At 40.8% G+C, this 25,677-nt stretch overlaps 2 protein-coding genes and 1 long non-coding RNA gene across 4 annotated transcripts; 2 read left to right on the top strand and 1 right to left on the bottom strand.

Annotated features, from left to right (window-relative positions):
* On the bottom strand, positions 1-9,531 carry LOC148735511 (uncharacterized). 2 transcript variants are annotated; one of them, XR_015998247.1, is made up of 3 exons: positions 8,783-9,531; positions 1,992-2,096; positions 1-550 (listed from the first exon to the last, which is right to left on the bottom strand). It is a non-coding gene; the product is annotated as an uncharacterized LOC148735511 (long non-coding RNA). The 2 variants fall into 2 exon arrangements; XR_015998246.1 differs by lacking the exon at positions 8,783-9,531 and having other exon boundaries at positions 1,992-3,164.
* LOC148735512 (uncharacterized) lies at positions 3,268-8,007 on the top strand. Its single transcript, XM_088755689.1, has 3 exons — positions 3,268-3,853; positions 4,866-6,259; positions 6,373-8,007. Exons 1-3 carry the CDS (start codon positions 3,463-3,465, stop codon positions 7,420-7,422), a joined length of 2,835 nt encoding a protein of 944 aa, XP_088611815.1. The 5' UTR covers positions 3,268-3,462; the 3' UTR covers positions 7,423-8,007.
* LOC111343119 (adhesion G protein-coupled receptor E3-like) lies at positions 9,493-24,274 on the top strand. The gene is made up of 13 exons (XM_088751518.1): positions 9,493-9,628; positions 14,387-14,674; positions 15,533-15,768; positions 16,343-16,609; positions 17,301-17,456; positions 18,598-18,864; positions 19,540-19,704; positions 20,989-21,201; positions 21,764-21,923; positions 22,185-22,321; positions 22,914-23,171; positions 23,456-23,570; positions 24,104-24,274. Exons 1-13 carry the CDS (start codon positions 9,580-9,582, stop codon positions 24,214-24,216), a joined length of 2,424 nt encoding a protein of 807 aa, XP_088607644.1. The 5' UTR covers positions 9,493-9,579; the 3' UTR covers positions 24,217-24,274.
* Positions 24,275-25,677: the final 1,403 nt, after the last annotated feature.

The following is a 25,677-nucleotide window of genomic DNA, read 5'->3' on the forward strand; positions in this document are numbered from 1 at the left end:
TTAAATTCGAACATTTTTTTAATTCTATTTGAAGAAAATTCCCGATTTAGCTCAAATGCTACTGAATGGTACTTAAGCCGATAACGTGCCAAGGAATTAGTCGTTTCGCCTTAATTTCTATGGGAGGGGTAAGAGGGGCGGAAGATGAGGGGTTTCATTAAGGCGAAACCCAATCACCAGAGCCTGCTTGTAGGCTCAATAGACGGCGGTGAGAGGTCTCTTTTCATCATCTCTTCGCTTCCTCAGCAGTTCCAGTTCCAATATGTTTCTCCAATATTCCTCCGGAGTGGTATTGTTGAATTGTCGTTCAATCAATGCTTCGAAACCAGCTTTCACTTGCGTACTCGTTTTCGCTGGGACGTTCAAGGACTTTTAATCTAGGGGTCATCATTCTGTTGGAACCACAACGGACATGACCGATGTATGTGGCTCCTGACCACATTTCTGAGACTGTCATCTTTTGTTATGTGTAGGATATTGATACATGTTTGCATTACCTCGGGAACTTCCCAATTGCTGATTTTTTTACTTCTGATTCACTTTGCAGTTGCTAATAAACGAAAAGGTTAATGCAAGTCAGCATGAAGGATTTCACGACCTCGCAAATAACAAAGATTTAAAAAGACTCCAAATTAAACGGCAGACTTGGATGATAACCAGTTATCTTTAGCAGACAAAACGACAAATTTATATAGTGTTTTAGATTCAGAATATATAATGTGGAAATTTACGCGAACAGACGAAAACAAAAACTTATATTTGTAGCAAGCAGAGCTTGCCTTTTCCTGCAACACTTGTATAATTTGAATTATTAAAAACTAGATCATTGGATAATGTAATTGAAGACTTTTTATTGGTTTAGCCATTATGGTATATCAGCCAATATACCATAATCTACAAATATGGCAAGCGTATGTGTCAGCTTAAAATTAAAAGGGAGCTAAAATTTAATAAAATTTAACAATTTAATTTAACGTTTTTAATAAAACAATTGTTCCACTCGCGCTTGTTGGATATGAGATGATTATAGCCAACTCGGCGCTACGCGCCTCGTTGGCTATCTATCATCTCATATCCAACGCGCGCTCGTGGAATAATTGTTAAATATGGTGGTCGTATCATATTTTCAAATAACTTGGTCGAAATACACAACTCAAATAATTTAAAGGTAAACTCAAGAATAGAAATAAACAGATTTTATTTTCATTTTGCTCTTCTCGTCATTAAAAAAAAAAAGCTTTTATTAATCCTGCCCCACATTATGAAATAAAGGAGATACTACGAGCGCCCTAATTAGTCAAGAAACTGTCGTTTCTTTCTCCAGTAAACCCACCAAAAATTGAAATTTATTTTATGAAAGCACCGGCTTGTCATAAACAAACTTGTTCTCTCAACATCCACCGTGCGTTATTAAGCCAGAAAGTCGATAGTAAGAGCGTTCTATCTCTTAATTAAATGGAAACTCTGTTTGAAACAACCCACGAAGCAAACTCCTGATTTATTACCTTTTATAGTTTCTTTAAATCGAACTCAGTGTATTTAGCAGACCCCTCATTAAGTAGATACAAACTGAAGTATTGGTCTTATCGCCTCTTATTCACAGTAAAACTTTGAGAAGAGGTGATTCAGCAAACACTTTTATAACGTAACCAAAGTAAAACTCCGCTCTGATTGGTGAATTTAGTGTCCACCATTTTCTCATTGGTATACGCTGCTGAATTGAGCAAATGCAAAGAACAGTTTCCGCGCGCTCGTTTTTCTGGTCACGTAAGATCGATTTCAGTGTTCAATAAAAGGGAACTGTTGCTACAATGCATCAATGTTATTTTATGTCCTACGTGCACTATTTAGCCAGCAAATCGATAGAGAGTGCGGCCTATTGCTAAATCAAATGGAACCCCGTTTGAAACAACCACAAACCAAAATGTTACTTACTTACTCACTCACTCACTCACTCACTCACTCGCCCGCTCTCTCAATCACCTACTTACCTACTTACTTACTGCCTGTATTGTCTCCTTGCGCACAGGACAGCAGCGAAGTCTCTCCATCCTCTTCAAACTGATTCGCTGTGATTAGCTGTTCAAGCAGGAAAACTTAAAACAGGAAAAACTGAGGATCAGTTTTGCGATAACTTTTTCGGGGCGGAATCTTATTCTTGCGGAGAATATATTTCTATCGATCTATCGATCTATTCCTCTCAGATTTTCAACAGTCTAAAAGGGCTAGTCGTTGGTTGATATAAAAAAATTTCTTAGCCGATTGCAGCGAATTCTACGCCTTATTTCAAAACAAGGTTTAGAAACGCAGATTAGATGTTCAGTAAATACAAAATTTAACCGCTCATTTTGGGAGAAAAAACTTTCGATCTGCCTTTAGACGGAAAGACTTCATCTCCGCTTTCAGTTGGACTCGCGAAATTTTGACAACCTGAAACATGGGAGGCCGAGACAACACTCGAATTAAAGATATCCGATAGTTATTTGGCATAATAAATTGTAGAGGCAAGTATAACTCAAGTACTGGTTAGTTAGAAGAGCTTGCTAAGAGGAGCAAATGAGATTGGCTTAAACAAGTCACATCTTTGGTAATGTTACCTTTAAAAAAAATTACCGAAAAATGCTGATTATGCTAGCAGTGCTATTTTTATGAATAGAAAAAGAATTTTCCGCGTTTTTCCGAATTATGCCAAACATTATCCTAGCAATATCCATAAAGGCCTAGTCTACACCCCTCACAAGTAATTAATCTTGCCTTCCCACAGCAATAACAACTTTATTCGTTCAACGTTCGCATTCTCCTCATTATCATACACTTATCTTAAATGACGCACTTCCGCCCACCACTAGTATTTGTATTTAAAGGAACGGAACAAGGTTCCATTAGAAACCAGGAATAGTTAAACTCCTAAAATATTTTTAGTACCCGAAGGAAGATTTTCATCGTTTAGACAAATTTAAATTTCGTTCATCACTGCTGGGTGAAGTGTTCTGCTGAGTTAAAAGGACTTACACAGCTTTAGGCATAAAACCATACTTAAAATACAAACGAAGGACAATTATTATTCACACAACAAATTTTTCTTCAAATATAAATACGATTGCTCAATATCATGGAAGTTTCTGATGTAAAAAAATATTCTGATATTTGCGTGAATGAATGAATGAAAAACTTTAAGTGTCTATGTTTTTAGCTATAAGCTAATGGGGGTGACTAAAAAATTTAAAAGTCAAATACATTTACAGATGTAGATGATAGTTATTTAATGAGGCTAAATGAAATTTAGGCAAGGTTAAAATCAAGGCGTGATGGTCAGCGGAGGACATGCTGCGGGGCGCCCCCTTTGCAATTGCAGGGTCACGAGGTTTTCAGTACGTTTTGAGATCGTCGCGGATCCTAACGTGAGCCGCCTCTTGTGCTGAAATATTTACCGTATTCTCCGCTCTCGCCCCGTTTGGAATAATGGAAGGGCGTCAGACTAGAAATAGCCTTTCCGCTGCCTGCTTTAGCGTCAATGAAGGCCATCCAACATCGACTGTTGCGTCCACGGTAGTTCCGTCTTCGTCGGCATGTAACACGCCACCTCTCGTAAACTCGCCAAGCATGCCGTCGGATATGCTTGAAATGGTTAGGCTGGTGGCTTCTCAAGCAGCTTTAGCGGCAGTAAATTCATTACAGGGCTGTTCATTACCATCCAGCACCACGGCAACTACGACGAATGGGAATTCGCTCGCTACGGCAACTCCACCCTCGTCAGTGTTGAATCCATCGTTGGCCAACCACGTGGAAAGTTTCCTGGCGGCAGGTTCTAGCTTGGGATCCTCTGAAACGACTTCGCCCATCTCGGCTACAGGTACGTCTGTTTCTTATTCTGTACCGGAATTTTTGAGCACGCTCTCTATGCCTACGACGAATTCTACTTCGGTTAGAATGGCGACGCCAATGACGGTCAGTAGTCCCCCCTCGCTTTCATCGAGTTTGTTCGACCAGCACTTCGTTGTTGGCCCGGGGTTTTCTCCGATCCCTCCAAAGATCGTCAATCAAATTCTGGCGGGCAAATTTACCGACCTGAGCGAGCTGCTCACGCCAAATCTCCTCCAGGCGCAAACCGAGCCACAGTTGTTGTTTGATGGAAGAGTAGTTCTAACGTCGAGCGGCAAAAAGCCTCGCCGTCGGATCGAAGACGTCGTCAGTTGGGTCGAAGCGTTTACAATTTTCATGCTGGTCATTGCATCGTCATTCCCGCATCGGTGGCGTGACCTAACGGCATATAAGCTCTTAATCCTACGCACGTACCGCCAATTTGGTGGCCAAGTGTGGCTAAACTATGACCTAGCGTTTAGGCAGCATGCCGCCGCGACAAAACTGACTGACTGGTCAGCGATGAACGTACAGTTATTTAATTTCCATGCGGCAGGGACAACTAACCACTCTTACCCTGGCCGTGTGATCGCCCAGGGGGAAGCGACTGGATCGCATTCCTCTGACATCATTTGCAGATCCTGGAATCGTGGCCAGTGTTCATCTCCTTATAAGTCCTGCAAATTCGCTCACAAGTGTAGCTCCTGCAATGGAGATCATCGCGCTGCAGACTGCCAGAGCTCAGCCTCCGGACGAAGGTCACGCTCCCCAAGCTATTCTAGGGATAATGGGAGAAGCAAGAAACGCTAAGCACTGGCCTGGAAGGGCCCAATCGCCCATAGACATTGTTCTTGTTGTTAGTTCTAATTTGTAGCATTAGTTATTGTTCTTTAGCCTACCTCCTGTCACCAGGCTCTGTTACTCAAGAAGAAGGCGAATAAATAGCATATGTTTTGGCTATCCTGTGACTAGCCCTACTGAATTTTTGTGTCTTTCACCCACAGTCAGCCTCCCCCCAGTCTCTGCAGTGTCTCCTCTGAAACCAGATCGGTTCGAACATGAGCTCAGGGGTCATCCAGATAGAGGGCAAGTCCGGTATGTCCTCGAAGGACTGCGTACTGGCTTCAGACTCGGCTTTACTCCTGTGGGCAATCTTAAATCGGCAAAACGAAATAAGCCTACAGCATATAAACATGGAGGAGTAATCGATTCCTACCTAGCTGATGAGGTCAGATTAGGGAGAGTAGCGGGCCCATTCCTATCCCCCCCGTTACCCAAGTTGCATATCAGCAGCTTCAGCGTGATTCCAAAAAAGGGTCAAACAGGCAAATGGCGCCTTATAGTAGACTTATCCTCCCCCAAGGGGCTTAGTGTTAACGATGGCATAGACCCGGAAGAATTCTCGATGCACTACATACGGCTGGATGAAATTATCAGGATGATAGCCGCACACGGGATAGGGGCCCTGATGGCAAAGTTTGATGTGGAATCAGCCTATCGTAACGTCCCTGTGCATCCAGAGGACCGTTACTTGCTTGGACTTAAGTGGAGAGGCCAGTACTACGTTGACTTAGCACTCCCCTTTGGTTTGCGGTCCGCTCCCTATATTTTTAACTCACTTGCGAATATGGTTCAATGGATCCTTGTACACAACTATAAAATCTCAGACCTGGTTCATTACCTCGATGATTTCATATTAGTGGCCCCCCCTGGCTCCCAGGTGTGTCATCATAACTTAGCTACAGCCCTCACAGTCTGCCAACAATTAGGCCTCCCGTTGCATCCTAAGAAGTGTGTGGGCCCATCAACTGCTCTTACTATTCTCGGCATTCACCTAGATTCGGTTCGACAATCAGCAGAACTTCCGCAGGACAAGTTGGCAGCGCTTAGGGAGTTAATCGCAGCATGGACTGCGAAGCGCTGGTGCACCAAGAAAGAGCTGGAATCCCTGATAGGTCACCTTCACCATGCAGCCAAAGTCGTCTGGCCAGGTCGGGCCTTCATTCGGAGGATGATCGATCTCCTGAACTGCTTCCGCAGGCAGGATCACCCTATTCGGTTGAGCCAGGAATTTAGACTCGACCTCGCGTGGTGGCACCAGTTCCTGTCACATTGGCACGGTGTTGGTTTCTGGCTATTCCCGGGGTTGTCCCCTCCCCCAGACTTGGAAATTCTGACTGACGCATCAGGGGCTATAGGATTCGGGGCCATCTGGGGCTCAGCGTGGTTTAACGGTTCGTGGCTACATCAGCAAGTCGATAAGTCCATTGCCTATAAAGAGCTATTTCCCATTGCACTTGCCGCCGCAGTCTGGGGCCATAGGTGGCCAAGGTTGCACATAAGGTTTCGATCCGACAATGAGGCAGTGGTCGCCATCCTCAATTCGAGAACGTCAAAGGTGCCAGCCATCATGCACCTAGTGCGGCATCTTTTGCACTCAGCCGCAAAGTTCCAGTTTTCCTTCTCAGCACTGCATATCCCCGGACTCTGTAATTCAGTTGCTGACGCCCTTTCCCGTTTTCATTGGCAGGACTTCAGACGCCTGGCCCCAACGGCACTGGCAGCCCCCACCTCAATTCCCCCAGAGGTGATATGCGACTTGACGTCAGCTCTCTAGAATCCAAGTGCATGCATTTCTTCCAAGAAGGCCTAGCTCCATCCACACGACGTTCCTACGCTTCTGGTCAAAAAAGGTTCATAGAGTTCTGCCAGCAACTGGGTAAGCTCCAACCCTCTGGGTCTCCCTGCCCAGTTGACGAGTGGACCTTGTGTCTGTTTGTGTCCCACCTGGCCGGATCCATTCAGTACTCTTCAATCACCGTTTATTTGTCTGCTGTGCGTGCCCTTCAGATTGAGCAGGGCTTCAATGACCCTTTGTTAAATTGCCTGCGCCTACAGCGAGTTCTTCGGGGGATCAAGCGATCCCAGGGCGTAGTCAAACGTGAACGTCTGCCAATCACAGACCAGCTCATGATGGTGATTGTCAAATCGTTGGACCTACACAATTTTGACCATTGCATGTTCTGGGCGGCCTGTTCCTTGGCATACTTCGGTTTCCTAAGAGCCTCGGAATTCACAGTTCCCTCCTCATCCAAGTTTTCCCCCTCGGTGCACCTACAGGTGAAGGATCTGGCCGTAGACGCATCCCTAGACCCAACATGCCTACAAGTCTTCATTAAAGCCTCAAAAACAGACCCTTTCAGAAATGGGGCAACCCTTCACATTGGCAAGGGATCTCCGCCCTTGTGCGCGTTACAGGCAGTGTTATCGTACTTGTCCCGTAGGGGAAACGCACCTGGCCCTCTGTTCAGGCTCCAATCGGGAGAACCATTGTCTCGACCCCTACTCAACAAGTGGTTGAGCACCATTATGGAGACGGCGGGCATCCCTGGGAAGTTTTCGAGCCACAGCTTCAGGATTGGGGCAGCCACTGTTGCAGCTCGCAATGGGATTCCAGACCATCTGATTCAGACACTTGGTAGATGGTCGAGTAATGCATATCAGATGTACATACGGACACCGGCAGATGTCTTGGCTAGCTTGTCACAGCAGTTGTCGTGACTACCGGTATGTGCCATATCAGTGAATAAGCAAAGGTAGGGGGAATGGTGCTTGGTGGAGCCTTGGGTGGGAGGTACCATGGCTCAACCCCGGTCCCTCTTGTTTCAAGCACCATTGTGGGGGTGGACCGAGGTTGTGTCGCCATGGTAACCTCCCTGCTGTGGGTAGTCAGCGCGACTGCCACAGTGCTACGGCACCTTCCTCCAAGCTCATCAGTGCCGATGAGTTTAAATGAGGCTAAATGAAATTTAGGCAAGGTTAAAATCAAGGCGTGATGGTCAGCGGAGGACATGCTGCGGGGCGCCCCCTTTGCAATTGCAGGGTCACGAGGTTTTCAGTACGTTTTGAGATCGTCGCGGATCCTAACGTGAGCCGCCTCTTGTGCTCCCACCCTCCCTCCTCTATGGCGGGCCAAGAGCAGGTAAGTATAAAACAATTCCACTGAGTTGTCAGTGTGACAGGTGCCAGGGGGGTGGACCGAGGTTGTGTCGCCATGGTAACCTCCCTGCTGTGGGTAGTCAGCGCGACTGCCACAGTGCTACGGCACCTTCCTCCAAGCTCATCAGTGCCGATGAGTTTAACAGTAGATAATTAAAAGATTATAAAGTTATTTAGTTAAGTTTTAAATTTCAACGAGAGTTGAAAGGTCGACTTTTCGTATGTTCTTCTTGAACGAATTTAGAGTTTCTATCGTTCTTAGGTGTCTTGGTAACTTCGACCAGATGAGAGGTCCCATATATTTACTAGAATTCCTACCAAATCTTATAGTTTCGAATCTTGGCAGTTCAAAGTCACACTTCCGTAAATTATATTGAGTGTTCTTTATATTAAATAAGTCAGAAACATTCTCAGGTACGAGACTGTGCTTAACTTTAAACATCAAAGTGGCAATGTCTTGTAGGCGCCGATTGTTCAACGTCGGTAGTTTGGCGCGACTTAGCAGTTCTTGATAGGACGCTGATCTAGTTTTGTACACCGCCCTAAGTGCTCGCTCCTGAATCCGCTCAAGCTTTCTCCGATCCGATGCATTACAAAAGTGCCATACTAAATGACAGTAGGTTAGATGGGGCAGAATTGAAGACCTGTAAAGTGATGGTTTAACATTACAGGGTATCAAATTGCGTAGCCGCACTAGGACCCCTACTTTTTGACTGGCCTTAGAGCATAGATCACTGATATGACTAGTAAAACTCAATTTTTCGTCGATTTGAACTCCTAAAAGCCGTATTTCTCCCATTCTCTTAATAGTATGACCATCAACAGAAAAATTTTGATTACTGACTGTTGTTTTCAACATTTCTCGGGTTGATCGTTAATAGCTCGTTAAAGGTTAGGCGCAATTTTCGAGCAGTTTTCTCACCTTCTTGAAGACCGCGCAAACTTTGGAATTCTACAACCCAATTTGTGATGCCTGTCCCAGATCCCTGAACTAGACACCCAGACTGGCTTGGTCGACGGAACGTTTGGAAGAGTGGATGCCAATCATATTCGGGGCCTCGTTACTGTAACCAACCAACATTAAGGCGGTGACACATCTAACGTAATAAAGATTTCAGAACTATCATCTATGTCAACCAACTAGTAAACCGTTGTGTTGAAGCTCTTGAGAAAGTCTGGTTTGCGATAGGTCACTAAAACAGCTGAGCGTATTTGCACGATAGACTTCAAAATTTCTGACAGTCATTGTTATTGTAATGTAGAACATAAACATCTTGCCACTTACATTTTTTAATGAGGGCTTCACAAATTCACGCCTAAAATGGATATTACCTAGCTACGATATTTTTTCTGTCTAAAAATTGAAAGCTTTAGTCTATCTTTTTTCTTCTTTGAATTTATGACTGTATAAATGCTCGTTTAATAGCAAGAATGTCTTAAGCCGTGTGTTCTGTTCGACTGACAACAGCAACACCAACAAGCTGTACAATCATCAATTGAACTTCTTTGTTTTCCTTATCTGTGAAAATAGGTCCAATATCCGAGAAGACATTTGAAGTATATTGCAATAGCAGAAGAGGTCATTTTTCATGCACTGTAGTGTCATGTGTTAGGTGTAATAAACTAAAATAGATCTATGCAAATTCATGAAGCTTTCTGTTCGGGCCACCCAGCTATTCGGACAGTTTGTTACTCGACGTTCACCGGTTTACCACAGAGATGTTGGTGTTAGCTGTGATCATTTTGATGTGTGCAATACAGTGTAAAGGTAATTTGCTTTGTTTTATGAAATCCATGTTTGAAAGATCTAACCCGTTAAAGATAACAAATTTGTTTGTTAGGGTTTAAACAATCCCGTTTCACGGCTGTACAGATTTATTGTTGGCACACTTTTTCGAAACCCGATATCTTTAACTTCAGCAATGTTGAAGAACACTGAGCGTGTTTACGAAATCCAAAACATCTCAATTCTGGGACATCACAGAGTAGGCAAATCGTTTGTTTAAACACAATGTACACTTGATGGATCACAAAGAGAGATCTATTTCAAATCTCGCCATGAACATAAGATGAACATATGATGGCAATAAATCGGCCAATCTTGAATGGAGTTTGATTTAAATGTAAGATCTGTCACTGTTTCACGATCTTCTGTCATGTTCATCACGGTCCGAGTGCAGATATTTTTTTTTTTTACTTTTGCACCAACAGGGTCGTGGAGGCGATCATCTTTGCATTTGACAGTATTGTTTAACACTAAATTGTAAACGTGACGATTTTTTTTAGTCATTTAAATTTATTATTCATCTTATTCTTATTTTTGAGCGGTTTTAAGTTTTGTCGCGTACCCCACGCTAAGTTTAAGCAGCACTGGACAATAACTTGCGAATGATCATCAAATGTAATGATGCGTTATTAATGACCTCGGTTTCTGTTGCCAGCGGCAAAAGGAAACCATGAATCGACTGTAATTACTCAGACAATTAACCATGATATTGATATTTTCCTGTGACTATGTTTTCTAAGGATAATTGAATCGTCATGATAATTTTAGGAAATCTGTCGTTACCCAGAACGCACCGTTTCATCATTTTCAACCTTGGGTTTTGAAAACCAAGAAAGCCTCTTGGTACAGATGCTTTCAAAAGAGCATTTGTACTAAGAGGCTTTCTTGGATTTCAAATTTTATATGTCCCATACGGTAAAGCGCTTCCTTAGAGTACTCCGGTAAAGTTCAACTGGTAGCAATCCTACACTCGTACTCCCCCTAACGCGGCCAAATATGACCGTGAAAAGCGTAACAAATCTGTCAATCAAATGACACACTTTGTAAAGCTGCGAGATGTTCCAACCTGATTACTATACCCTAAATTTATATTCTTGGGTCAAAAAGATCCCCCAAGCCACAAACTCTTGACCACAAGAAGAAAAAATTTCATTTTTTGCATGAATGAATTTGACTGAAACGCATATGTATAATGTCAAAACCCCTCAGGGGGTCATCAAGGAAACCTTTTGTTTTTAAAAACCATTATATAGTTTTGTATACTTTCTGTTATTGTTTCCTCAGAAAATGGGGTTAGTAGCTTGTCTCCTCAGAGAAAACTAAGAAGGAGAATTTTGGGGGAAGAGAGTTGTTTTGGGAACAGTTTCTGTACCGGTTTCAATAACCCGAGTGGGAGTCAATCACACTCTTTTTTAGAGACTTTTAAAGAGAAGTTTCATTGAAAATTTGATGTGATATAATGGAGCATTTATTTATCCGCGAGGCGTCGAATGTACTAAAATTCACCAGCGACAGTTTTAAACCTATAATTCCTATTGATATGTAGAATTTTGACGAGACATTTAGTAATCAAATCCTCATTTATGTCAAAAATTTCACACCGAAAATTATTGCATAGAATTTGAAAACTTTGGTTCTCCAAAACAGGAGATAATGATAAACTTTCTTAGCGAGCCATTCAGCTAAGTGAAAATAATTTAAGGAATTTCCTCAAACTATTTTTTTTTAAGGAGATTGCTTTCGTCCTCTGCGTCTCTGAGTAGCAGTCCAACATATTCATTCAAAAAAAGAAACAAATAGTGTAAACGTAACTTTTATGGCGTAAGTATCTTGTGTTATTGATGTCGGTACGAAGCTCCTCTGATGTAGCTCCATCTGCCGTACTAAGAGGGTCTTAATCTCGTTAAGAGGAACAGGAAGCAGTTTTCGAAGTTTCCAATATCTTCACAATTCTGGCCTATTTTGGTCAACGCGGCTGAATATTTCGATTTTTGTTCCGTGGGTCGTGACGAAAGCCGTGACCCATTTAAAAAGCCTATGACGGGAAAAGATCAATATTCAATACTAAGACTCGAGATAAAAAAAATCTTTAAATTCGTCGATGGCTTTTTAGCTGTTTTGGCTGTCATCGAGAACTACGGTTTCAGTGTTTCGGCGCTTATTAGCAAAAGAATATTTGGGAAAACGTTTTATGAAAAAAGAAAATGCTGAACTTATAACGCATGTGCAAGCTAGCTACATGCATTTCCTCTTTCGGTTTTCTTCGAGAATTAAACAAATAATGTGGCTTTTCTAGCCGCTAATGAGCCATCCACATTGTGCAACACCGTAACCTTAAAACTTGACCGCATTACTTTGAATGTCGGATTTTTTTCACATACTTTAGTGTTATTCCCTGGTGTTTTATAAGTCCCTCTAGTCTCCTCAAAAATTTAATAACTTTGCTCAAAACTTGATGTTAAGAAGTTACATTAAACCGCTTAATTCGGGTAACCTTAAACACAGAGATTCAAAACAGCTAAAAACAGGTTTTTTACATAATGAGTCCTCTCCTTCAGGTAAATTATAGCTTTCTTGAACATTGTTAATTCTTCAAATTGAACTTTAGTCTGGGCCACTTTGGAGGTTGTTCGGAATAGATTTTCAAATTTCGTTCTTATTTTTTTGTTTAAGATTTCCACACAGAAAGATTTTCCGTCGAAATCTTTGAAGGGCCAGCTGCTTGCACCACTCGTATGGCATGATTTTTGAAAGACAATTTTCTTTTGTATTTATATTTTGATGCCTCTCCGGCTAAACATATGTAGTTATCACAAGCTAACCTCCAGCTGGAAGAGAGTAATGATCTTTGAACTGAATGAAAATAAAAATACTCATTTCGGCTATTTTCAATAAATGAACTCGAATTGAAAGATATTTTCAAGAAAAATTACTGGCTCTCTATCTAAACAAAGGCAAGCGTTTCGTGTTTGCTTAAATTACACAATTCTTTTATCAATTCCATGGATGTTCTATTGTTAGTAACAGTTCCAGAGGCGATATTTTTAACGATCTCGTGTTTGGAGCTTCAAGTGTTAAAACCCATATAAACTTTTACTCACTATCATTGAGGAGTGGTTTCGAAATAACTTGAAAAATTAAAACGATTTCGTTTATCAGGTAGTTCTTCGAGGAACAATTTTGCAACTGTTTTTTTTTCAGGCGACGATATGAAAATTTTCATTAATTTTTCTGTTGCTTTCTTAGGCGATAAGCACTGATGGCTACATTGAAATAAAATTTACATTACAAGCGCCGAGTGAAAAACATATGTTCAATAAAATTAGTGACATAAAATGCTGCAGAGCTTTTCAAGGTTTTAGATATGCAAATGTTAACTAATTTAATTTCCATTTCTTTCCCAAGCCATTACGCTTAATAACCACAGTGAGTGTTCCTTTCCCCGTAAATCCTCTGTTTTGACAAAATGATTTGAAAAAACATCGCGTAAACATCAGCATCAAATGGCCATAGAACCGAATTGTGCTAAAACAAAGTCAGTTTAATGGTCCTTAAACTAAGCAAACTGTTGCATAACCATTTTTGAATATTTCATGCGAAAAGGTCATTATTCGTCCAATTAATACAAGTGCAATACATGTGGAAAGACACAAACCTTTCTGTGTCATGAATTTCTTGCTGAGCGTCTTATTTTTCGGGTTACAAATTTATTCTGGAACTAACGGTATGTTTCATACTTTAATTTACTTCAGTTGAAGTAATATCCGTCACTGTTTCTCCTGTTATATCACATTTGCCCTTTGCAGTTTAACATGCATGTCAAATTCAACTCCTCGCTGAAGATGCCGTTCGCTTAATCCCTCATAAACATATCACCTCCCTAACAAAAACAGAAGAGGCGGACAGCTAGGAATTTTTTATGAAAAAAAATGCTGGTACGCTGGGCTTTTTCTCCAGTTTTAACTATGAGCAGGTATTTCAGTTGAAAATTTAATTACACCGCCTCCGCCAGTTCTCTCTCTTTCTCGATGCTCTTGAAAGATCCTAACACTACTTGTCATTCCCTTCACAAGTTTAATAAGCGCTAGGACAGATGATTTTTTTTTTAATTTTTTTCCTAGAAGATAGAGGTATTTCACTCGTTGATACCACTTTTGTATTAAAAATTCTATCAAAGTTCTTTTTTTAGTGTTATGTAACATAGGTAATCTATATCGAATCAGTTTATTGCGTGACTCACTCACTCACCAATTTACTGACTCATTGCGCTACCAATGGACAGAGATTTATCTAGTGGTTAGTGTTACCCACCCTTCGAACAACCGGAGCCTGTACTTGATATCATTCTCTACCGTAGACACCAGATGGCATTCTTTGGCGCTGTACTTGATATCATTCTCTACCGTAGACACCAGATGGTATTCTTTGGCTTGCTGACTCGCTGACTCGCTGAATCAGCGTTTTGTCTGATAAGCTGACCACTAAACGACTGTATTACTGACGTCTCTAACTGACTTTCTGACTGACTGACTGACTGACTGACTAACTGATTGACTGACTGACTGATTGATTGACTGGCTAACTGACCGACTGACTGACTGACTGATTGACTGGCTAACTGACTGACTGACTGACTGACTGAATGACTTACGAGTTGGCTTAAATGACTGACTTCCAGTTAAAATGATTGTGTAGCCTATTTCATGACTAAATTGGCTCTCATCCATATTTTTATTTCAGTTTACGGACAGGAAATCCTTAACAGTGTAAAGTCATTTTCTGTGAGTAATGGCGATCGACGTGTCCTTGATTGTGTTGACAGAAAGCTAGACCAGCTTCAAGGAAACATCGATTTAACTTGGGGGAAAGACGGCGTGACTATACCAAATGACGATCCAAGATTGAATGTAGCAGGGAATGGCACCCTGTTACTTGATCCAGTGCGACAAAAGGACGCTGGACGATACACGTGTAACGTTACAGCAGACAACTTCCAAAGCACTAGTAGTACGACACTGTTTGTCACAGGTCAGTGGTCAATTAGCAGTGTTGTAAATCATTCTTCATTTAATTTAGACGTTGAAAGTATTTAACTTAAGGATACAAGGATACTTGCCAAGCAACTCTCCAGAAAATATGGCGCTAACAGATCCATCATTTATTATCGCCGGAGGGGAAGGGTCGGAGGTTTTTAGTTTTGTCAAGTTAAAATTTACCTAATCCCCCATAAGGCTCTTTAATTTTCCAATTATCTCCCCCCCCCTCGTTGGAAGTCAATTTTCAATTGCCTCCCCCCCTTTCTCCTCATTGACAACAACTGATTCTCCTTCCTTTTCCCCCGAAAACCCTGTGTTCCCCCCCCAAAAAAAAATCTTTTCACACCCCTCCCCCAGGCGATAATAATATATGGTTCCTGAGGATACTTACCAAGCAGTCCTTCAAGAAGATATTCAAGGGCATGAAATGTCCAGAAAAACGGAATTCAAAAAACGAAAATTCAAATCCGAAAATGTAACTCGACACTGCTCGATAACACTTGACGATGAAAAATAGCTTCCTTTGAGTAAAATGCTTGAAGAATTAAAAACACTTATGTCCCTTTTATATACCACTGACCTGATAAATTGTACGCTTTTTGGGCCGCACATTTCCGGAAAGTTCATCAACGAACGTATTGCGCAGAATGCTCTATTGGGAGCATTCTGCGCAACGGGGAAACAATTTGATAGGCAGGTCAACATGTTACCTCGTATACGCTGTGTCTGACGGAAGGCTTAAGAGGTACTTAGAGAAACTGTGTCGAAAAGTGTGCATCTTGAAACATTACGCCAGAAGCACAGGTAATCGTGTAGCTGACAAGAGATATTTTTCGTTTGTTTCAAAAAGGGAACGATCCACCCAACAGTGCTACATCTACGGGTAGCGTTGCAAAAATTGCCCAGACGGGCATTACAACAAGTACTAGTAGACTTGCTTATCTCGTTACCACAAACAGCGTCACGACAAGTAGTGTCACGATAGGAAGTGTCACGCCGAGCAGCTTGAGCATTGCTTCGTATACCACAGGGATCGTGACAACGAAGCGGCCAACTTCAAATGTGATTTCTGGTCTACAACTGCAGGTATTTGATTTACATTAATCATTAAGTATTTGCAAAAGATTTGCCTGTTTCCGAATTACCTCTGGAAAATCCTTGAGCTCATCCTTTCATATAACAAGAAGTGTTCATTTAAGTGCAAATTAAACTCATTTTCATCCGAGCGGTTAAACATCAGGCCTCGTTTTGAGAAAGAGACCAAAGGTAATTCGGAAATGGCCTATTCTCTATTCATTGAAAATAAAATTTAAAAACATATAATGCTTGAGGTCGGAACGCAATTTGTTCTGGAAAAAAAAAACACTTGAAAAGAACAATTCTGCCATGGTTGGACCCAAAACTTATTTCCTCTTTGTTAACCTTAAAAGAAATTTCGTCGCTTTCTTCATTCACTGGGACTGCTAATAATGTTAACAACAGAAAATCTAGTTTACGGGATCAATTTTGCATTTAATGTTTGATTTTTATTTTATTTGGCAATTTCATCAGCTGCTCCATCTACTACAAGGGCTATTCTTACGTTTAATGATGTTGTATTTACGTGTTCGTATTTTGTGCCTTGCTATCCCCTTGGTAATATCAGCTGTCTCACACTCAGGTTGAGGCTATTTTAATCGGCGACAAGACCACCAACATTAGTTCGGTCCTTACCGAACTTACAAACCTGACAAAGCCTGGGAACGAGCTCAACCTTAACGCAAACGAGCTCTCCTCATCCGTAGATATACTTGAAAAACTAGTGACGTACAACTCCTTGGAGAACAACACGGCAATTACCACACCAGCTGAGCAACGTAACATCTTGGAAGTGGCGAGTAATTTATTGGAAGATAAAAATGCAGAAACGTGGTCAACGTTATTGAAGGTAAAGCCGTTGGAATTCGCTAGATCTCATGATGGTCTCCCTTTATTAATTTAATTACTGAACGTCAGGCTAATTGAACAACCGACCGTCTAAATGACTGGTTGACTAAATGGTTGACTGCCGAAGTGACTAACTGACTGAGAGACTGACTGAATGGCTGACAGAATGACCGAATGGCTGACAGAATGACCGAATGGCTGACAGAATGACTGAATGGCTGACAGACTGACTGAATAGCTGACAGGCTGACTGAATGGCTGACAGGCTGACTGAATGGCTGACAGGCTGACTGAATGGCTGACAGACTGACTGAATAGCTGACAGAATGACTGAATGGCTGACAGAATGACTGAATGGCTGACAGACTGACTGAATGGCTGACAGGCTGACTGAATGGCTAACCGACAGACTGACTGTGGAGAAAGACTCTTCGGTAAAGACCCACCTTGTAGTATTTTTAAACAATGTCACTGTCCTTATTTTGCAATTATGTGACTAAAAACAATCAGATGTTGTATTAGTCATAGCCCAAGCTAAAAAAAGATAACTGTTTTAAAGGAAAATTACACAAACACTACAACGAACAACATCATGATACCAACAAGACTGCTATGCAAAGAGCACAGCCTTTAACTTATACTAAGTTTACAATGCTTACCGCCATGTTCTTTGATACTTAATACATGTTAAGAATCGTGAAAACATCATCGATGTACTACTAAAGACGATGGATGAGTTTGGTTTTCAAGTAAGCAGTCAGCTTGGTGGTTCAATCAATTCCACTTCCTTCGTCCTTTTATCAAGAAACATTGCTTTCAGAGTTGATCGTTCAAACCGGAATGAAACGGTGAGTCAGCTGCATAGTTTTGGTTTGTTCTCTGTTTTTCCGGCCACTTTCAGTATCATTCCTTGCTTGAACGCATTATCACTGACCTTCAAGAAATGGCCATGAGCCGAACTGTAAAAGAATCACTTCTCGCGCAAATCCAGTGTACTGTTTCCTTAACAAGCGCTTCTTATCTTACAATTTGGTAATATCAACTAAGTTGAAATTATAAATTGGCCATCGAGGGGCTAACGCTCGAAACGTCAGCTTTTTGCTCTTTACGGTGGCCAATTTACAATTTCAAGTTAGTTGATATTGCCAAATTACCTAGTTATCCCCACCGACGCAGCACCAGTTTCTTGAGCAACTTACCACCTTTATTCATTGGCTTCTTGTCTTTCGCATGGAGAGTGTTAATCGACTGGGTGTCGCAAAATCAAAACCAAAGCAGTCACAACAGCCAATCAGAAGAAAGAAAAAATAACTTGAGGAGGGAATGGATGAATGAATGAATATATATATAGCGCAAATTAACATGTGGATATGATCAAATACGCTTTACAATAATGTGCGGGGGACTTTACCAGACTCCCAGAGGCAGTTTAAAATAAAAAAAAGGCGAATTATTCACAGATGCCCCCTCCCCTCAATTCCCAGTAACCAGGCCAGACCACATCACAGTAATCTCGTGATGTGCGTTCTTTAACGTCCCCTATCCAATCAAATTATCTAATTAAAGATGCAGGAGACGGGATCTACGGTTTATTCGTCCTTATCCGAGAAGACTAGAATGTCTGTCCAATTGTTGATATTATAGAAAGGTAGCACATTCTCTTCACTTATTTTAAGACCATAAGTGTTGGTCCGGCCAGGGCTCGAACACTCGACCTCCCGCACAACGGTCCAGCGCTCTCACCAATTGAGCGGTTAGCTCGATTGAGAACTCAAAGTAAAACAAAAAACCGCCTAAAGCGCGCAAAAAACGCGGGCAATCAATTGGTGACTGGTTTTACTTTTATATCTGATTGATTGAAAGAGGGGTGCGAGTTTTCTGGACCAATCACCGAGCGCAGTAAAGCAAAACCAATGCAATCCCAGACTAATTTCGATACTTGATTCAAAATTGGTCCAACCATACATATTCTTTTATTTCTATTTCCAGCTCCATGTGAACTTCACTCAGCACGGAGCGACATTTTTCGCTCCTAGGTCAGTGTTTTCAGACGCCCCAGGAAGTCGTGTGTCGACCATTGTCTACAAAACACTTCATAATGTGTTCAGACTTGCGGAGGAGGGATCTGGTGAGGAACAGAAGGAAGGGGGAAAGTCACAGACAAATGGTTCGAGTATCATTTCAGCTACAGTCTTACCACGCCCAAATTTCCCACTGGCCAAACCAGTTAAACTGGTTTTCAAACATTACAACCAGGTATGGACAGTATAAGCACTGAGAATTAAAAAAATTATAATTAAAAATTGGTTCAGCTTTAACGTGCACTATCGAGTTCTGGAGTGCGCGGGAAGTTTGGAGAGCACGAAAGAAGCGTAAGAGTTTCCCGAGGCGATAGCCGAGGGCAACTCTAGCTTCTTGAGTATTCTCCAAACTTCCCACGTGCTCCATAACTCGATAGTGCACAGCTGAAAGCATGAACCAATTGTTTTAGAACATAGCCGGTGGAATTGTGCATCAAATCCGATGCGAAAAACGGACAACAATATCAGTTGAAGCGAATCGTGACGGCGCTGATGCCGAGTCTCCTTTTCCGTTGTTTTTCTCTTTTTCTGCCTCATTTAAAAACTCTAGCCAAGGGAAAAGGTCGAAGCATTGTCTTCGTTTTCAGACTAGTAAGCTGAGTTTCTGTTTGTATCCATTATTGTCGCGAAATATATTATTTTTCCCCGCGCTAGAAATGGCCGCTCGCGCGAAAAAAAAATTTCTGGCGAAGCGATTTGATGACGCTATCAGCGTGCACTATCGGGATTTTGAGCACGCTTACGTATAATGAATTTGATAGCACGGTTCTCCTAGCTATGTTCTAATAAATCAAAGTCATCAGCCGTGATTTGAAGTGTCTTATGTGCAATTTTATGACATGAATTGCAGAGCCGTAAATTGATTGGAAAATGCGTCTTCTGGGAGATCGGCCAATCGCGACGAACATGGTTGACACGTGGTTGTACACGCGTGAAACACGAATCAAATTCTAATGTTACAACGTGCGAGTGTGATCACTTGACCATCTTCGCTGTCTTAGTGAACAACAAGCCGGTGAGTACATGGGATACTACAGATAGATCACGTCTAAAATTCGGTCGAGTTCTGTCGTCATCGTTATCTCATGTAGGGTAACTGGCCACGGTTGATGTCTTGAGTGGGAGACCGCAAATACTCACCTGTGTTGTTCAATTTTTTTTCTTGTCTTTATTTTACGTTTTTCATGCTTCACATGCCAGCTTTTTAAAGTAGGTCCTCACGTCATTGTTTGTTGACACAGTACAAACAACAAAATTCTGTATAATGCTATACCGAGTAAGCACCTTTTCATTCGTCGAGAGAAAAGCTTGCTTAACTGGTTCAAGGGGGGTCTGCTCAGGAGGCTAGAACGAAGTCAACGTTAAATTAATTTCTTTTTCCACCTATAACCAAATTGACTGTGGGTAACAACCAACGTTTCCCACGTTAACGCTTCCAGGCGTCTTTTCTGTATTTCTCTGCTCAAAATGATTTTGTCCCTGATGTCCCCTGGAGATATTTCCGAGTTTCAACTCTTGAAAAGACAATCAACCAAATTTCAGGTTAATAATAGTCTGACATGAAGTTAAACGATTAAATGTTTTTTCATACATTTTCCCTGTTTAATCTCAACATGTATCAATACAAACACAGCAATACAAATGTTTGAAAATAACTCTCAGTGCCCTGTAATTGAATTAAAAATGTAACAGGTCACTCCAACTATTTAAAGAAACCTTCAAACGAAGGTAAAACACCGTAAAACATTGAAAAGAAGCTTCTAGGATCCCGTTTTGGTTCCATCGCTTTTGTTTCCTTACAATACGAGCACGTGACCTTCTTTTGCTACTTAAAACTAATAAACTACAGGCGCACTACTGCTCATCGTATCATCTTTAAAGAGAGGCTCTAAGTTCTCTTTAGCTACGCATTTTTTTCTCGAGAGATTCACCACAGACCTATCTTGTCGAATAAATGTTCGACTTGATCCTTTGACTGCATTCAATGTGTTTCAATTTGTACATTTTGATTCGTATGATCCGATTCGAAATAGTGATCTGACCAGACGATCTGGTCTAGCTTGGTCTTAATCGTAAGACCTGGTTTGAAGGATTTGTAGACCGGATGGAAACGTGACATAAAACGAAAACGAAACGTAAACAACAAGCTTAGACCACATGGCCCATACAAAACCAAACCCAGTAACGGGCGGGTAGGGCAAAAACTAAATATGACGTATTGCGATCGACATATCTGTTTACCATGCACGCTGTCATGTATAATCTTGAATAAAATATGTTTACCTACTTTCCCTTTTAGGTTCAAGCCGCTGAACATCAACATTACCTTGAATACATTTCCACGATAGGCTGCGCATGCTCTCTGCTGTTCCTTTTGCTGACCTTTACAGTGATTGTGTTGTGCTGGAAACAAGTAAAGAGTATTCGAGTCATAATGCTACTTAACCTTTGTATGGCCATTGCTGCTTCTTGTCTTTTTATCATCTTAGCTGGATATGCAGAAAACATAGAGGTGATTATAAGATATGGGACAAATCTGTTGATGTGTTTTTACATTGGTATGGCTACAGGAGGTTTTTCAGTACGTTATCTTTTACCTTCACACTCTCCACCTAATCATTTCTCAATAAGCTCTTTTCGACACAGAAGGTTGCCATTTTAATACTACAGCTCGTTTAAGACACCCATAATTTTATTCATACACTCAGCGTGCGTGTAACTCAAAATCGAGCTCAGTGACCACCATTTTTTGTCACCTTTTGGCAAAGTTGTGCAATATATGTGGAGCAGGTTCAGAGCCACCCTAACTTATCACAAAATTGATTAAATCTGAATATCGTCTGTTTAAATCCAGTAGTTCGTCAAGTTTCCTTGTCATTTCACCGGTAGCCATCTACACTCATGAGTTGATAGAGTAACCGTGAGAGCAAAGTTTCTATCTTGCAAACAACACCAAGACCCAGCCAGATATCGAACCCAGATCTCCTTACTCGGAGTTCAGCGTGCTAGCCCCTAGATCCCCGCGTTCTCCGACCAGGCATCGTTAAAAACTTGATCTCTTGTTTTGTCCGTAGATGTTATGTACAGTCACTGCAGTATGTCTCCATTATTTCCTGTTATGTGTATTTTCATGGATGTTGGGTCATGCTGTCATCTTATATTTCCTGATCATCAAAGTTGAGACGCAAAACAATCTTAAGTCAAGGATGAAATGGATCTACGCTTTTGGATGGGGTAAGAGAAATCAGCTGTTTAATTATAACTTTGCGACCTCGAGTCTTGTCGGGTGTCGTCGAAACAGTGGTTGATTATATGTAATCAATCACAGTCAGATATCGCGGATCACGTAAAAGCAATGTGGATATTTGTTGGACTTTTCTTAAATGAATACCTCGAAATGGCCTGAGCTCGAAGATCCTCGTCAGCTGATAAGTCAAGCAGCCTATGCACGAGAACACGATCGTAGCTTAATATTTATTTCATTTTTTCTTCCAGTTTTCCCTCTGCCAATTGTGGCCGTGTCATTGGTTTTGACTGGTACAGAGAATTACGCAGCCGATAACTGCTGGCTTCCAAACGAGTATGGGATCATTTACTGGACCTTCGTTGCCCCAGTTGCGATAATCGTGCTGGTGAGTGGAGTTTTGTTTAAAGAATTTATTTCATCACCCATCAAGCATTTTTACTGGTATGCGATTGGTCGAAACGCATCACCTGACAGAATTGGTCCTAACCTAGACCAGGAAATACGATGGGCAAAGAATGATAATGTAAAGAATGTTCGTAACGAAGAAAACATCCATTTAAAGTTTGAGTCAAGATGAAAGATCTAAATTGTTGTTACAAAAAAGCCAAAGATAGCTTTGAATGTCCGCGTACAAATATATGGTCTTCATTTGACGCTTTTTTATCTTTCCTTCTTATTAATTGTCCGAGAAAAGTACTTTTTCCAAATGGCTCACTTTTCAGACTTCAAATTTTGTTAAATCTACTATGGCTTAGTAATTTCCTTTAAGAATTTCAAATTTTCAGTCATGTAAATGGTTTGCTTTCCTACCGACGCAAGCAAACAGTTGTTTTTCAAACTGATTAATCCGTCCTAAAACGCGATGGGTCACTGATCACATGATCCGAGCGCTCATGATGTGTCACCTCTGATTTCAAAAAGTTAACAAATGATAATAGACAAGAAATCATAAAACAGGTTTCTGCTCTGTTTTTCAGATCAACTCGATTTTGTTAATTGTCTTACTACATCGTATAAACAGAGCTTCAAGGTTCAAGGAAAGTATGACACGTGTCAAGCACGTGAAGGCTTGGTTACGACGCTCTGCCATGCTACTGCCTTTACTGGGAGTCACGTGGTCATTTGGCTTTCTGACGTTCATTTCTTCCACAGTTGTTTTCCATTACATTTTCACCATATTGAACTCGCTTCAAGGATTATTCATCTTTCTCAATTTTTGCATCTTAGACGATGCGGTAAGTTGTGTCCATCTGTTGTGTTAAGAGCGTGAAAATTTCACTGACATATATTTCAGTTAGAAGCATTCATTCAAATCGTTTGAGTCAATGAAATTCTTCAAACTTACCGCTAGTTCAAAGATTCTATGTTTAAAATGGTATGTGAGCAGAGAGCTACATGTCCTTGGTTTCTGTACATGCTAAATCTTTGGAAATTCTTTTGAAAGAAAAGTCATCAGAAAGCATACCTGTACGTTTTTCATCGTTGGGATTAATCAACTTCTTTCTACTACCTCCATTAGTTCAGAGAATCTATAGTCACTACGTTGTGTAAGGCCATGTATCCAAAGGAAAATTCAGACCTGCGCAGTAGACATGAATTAAGAAGATCTACTCTTGCGCAAACACAAATCGCAGGTGGGTAATGATTATCATTGCTGTCAAATTTAGTTGTTTTTTTTGTTTGTTTTTTTTTTTTTCACTCAAGTTGAAAAAAATTCGCGGTTTTAGCTCATAAGGAAACTTTATTTTTTCTTTGATAACTCGAATGCTGCTGAATGATACCTAAGCTAATAATACCCCCAAGAAATTAGTTATTTTCACATTAATTTTTGTGGGAGAAGTGAGAAGGGCCTCTAGAAGACTGGGGTGTCACTAATTTTTTTCCCATAGGCAGCTTCTGAAGGCAGCTTCTGTGTCGTTAGTCACAAAGTTTTTCTATCCACCTGTAATCGTTTACCTTCACAGTTCCTTTTAACAAGTCTCTAGATTTCTGATACATTCTCCATTTACACACCAGGCTTGTGTTCCATATAAGAGGTGGGATCGAAAAAATGCTTGCATTTGGTTTTTGTTGCCATGTTTACTTTCTGGTTTATGCGCACTTGTCTCAAATGCAAACTACTGAACTTCCCAATCGCTGATATTTCTACTTCTGATTCACATTGCAGTTTCTAATGACAAAAAGATTAATGCAAGTCGACAAGAAGGATTTCATGACCTCACAAATAAGAAGGACTCGAGCAGACTCAAAATTAAACGGCAGAATTGGGTGACAATTTAATTAACTCAGAAAATTTAAAGATAAACCAATAATAGAAATAAACAGGGTTGTTATTTTCGTTTTGTTCTTTTGGTTACTTTAGAGAAACTTTTTGTTAAGCCTACCTTATATCATAAAATAACTGCCATACCACGAGTGCCCTAATTGTTCAAAAAACTATCGTTTATTTCACCGAGAAACCCACAGAAAATTGAATTTATTTTATTAAATCACTGACATGTGATTTACAAAAGTTTCTCGTGTCCCCCCGACATCCGTGGGTTATCAATATAGGTAATAACATGATTTCTCGCGCAATTTGGCCCTAAGGGCTCGTGTAATGTTGGTGTCTTCGAAAAATTTACAAGTGCTTACTTACACCAAATTGCACAAGAAATCATACTAATACTTGTTAATAATTTACTTGAAAAAAGCATCACAGACGAAAAATTGACAGCACGCGCTCTATTTGTAATTTGCACTCGTTTTCAGCCAATCAGATGCGCGTAATTTTTTCATGGCTCTCAATCAAGGGAGCAAGTGAGGGACAAAAGGTGGTTGCAGTCGTTTGGAAAAAGGCAGTTGTGAAGCGAGAGCCCTTTTTTATCATTTTTCTAGACCGGAACCCCGGAGTTTTTTCGCCAGCACAATTGCTTGGAAAATTCCATCTGCGTATATACGTAATGAACAACCAACCCCTCACGCTCTTAGCAAAACAAATATAAAACAACATATAACACAGGGTAACACAATTGAAACACTTCTAGGAGACAAGTTTGTCCAAAGCTACCTCAAGAAATTATTTGTACCCAGCAATGTTTTCAATTTCGAAACAGCTTTGTCCCCTTGTCTTCCATTTTGACTCATAAAGTCAGATCTCGAAGGTTGCAGTAACGCTAAGGTTTTTTTTAACACATAATACAGCCATCAATATTTCCAAAATCTCGAAAATCGCGTAAGGCTCCTTTTTCCCACGAGTAGACCTCTTTTCTAACGAGAATAAAGTATTGGGGTGCGATCGTAGACCCCAAGGCAAACTGATTCGTTGGGCAAATATAAAAAAAGATATGAGAAATGGAAATTACCGCTTCGTACTTTCAGATAATTGGAATTTCATGCTGGTGTTCTTTGCATCCTGATTCTTTTGTTAATGAAACTAAACTTTCGCAGAAGTGAAAGTGAAAAGCTTAGTTTGTTTTATCTAAAAACCCAAAGCCGAGAGATTCAAATGAAGTGAACTAAAGCGAACTGAAAGGAATTCTGATATCATGACACGTCTGATATCCTTTCTCTGTTAAATATTCGGCATGTACATGTATCATGTTTAATGGACACCCCTATGAGCGAGTTTTAAAAGAAATCGCTCCCTTTGTCTGAAAAACTTCGTGAAAACTTCAATTAAAGCTAAAATTGCATTTATTAATTTGACAAAAGTGGTCCTCTGGAGTATTTCCTCTCTGACCGAGCTTGTCGACAGACACA

This window comes from Stylophora pistillata, chromosome 3 (assembly GCF_964205215.1).
Source record: "Stylophora pistillata chromosome 3, jaStyPist1.2, whole genome shotgun sequence".
In the NCBI taxonomy this organism is placed as follows: Eukaryota; Metazoa; Cnidaria; class Anthozoa; order Scleractinia; family Pocilloporidae; genus Stylophora; species Stylophora pistillata.

Coding starts and splice junctions, on each gene's coding strand:
- LOC148735512 (XM_088755689.1), top strand. CDS start 3,463: ATGGAAGGGCGTCAGACTAGAAATAGCCTTTCCGCTGCCTGCTTTAGC. Junction 3,854..4,865: donor TTCGCCCATCTCGGCTACAG/GTACGTCTGTTT, acceptor TTTCACCCACAG/TCAGCCTCCCCCCAGTCTCT. Junction 6,260..6,372: donor TCAATTCGAGAACGTCAAAG/GTGCCAGCCATC, acceptor TGCTGACGCCCT/TTCCCGTTTTCATTGGCAGG.
- LOC111343119 (XM_088751518.1), top strand. CDS start 9,580: ATGTTGGTGTTAGCTGTGATCATTTTGATGTGTGCAATACAGTGTAAA. Junction 19,705..20,988: donor TCTTAGTGAACAACAAGCCG/GTGAGTACATGG, acceptor TTTCCCTTTTAG/GTTCAAGCCGCTGAACATCA. Junction 21,202..21,763: donor GATATGCAGAAAACATAGAG/GTGATTATAAGA, acceptor TTTTGTCCGTAG/ATGTTATGTACAGTCACTGC.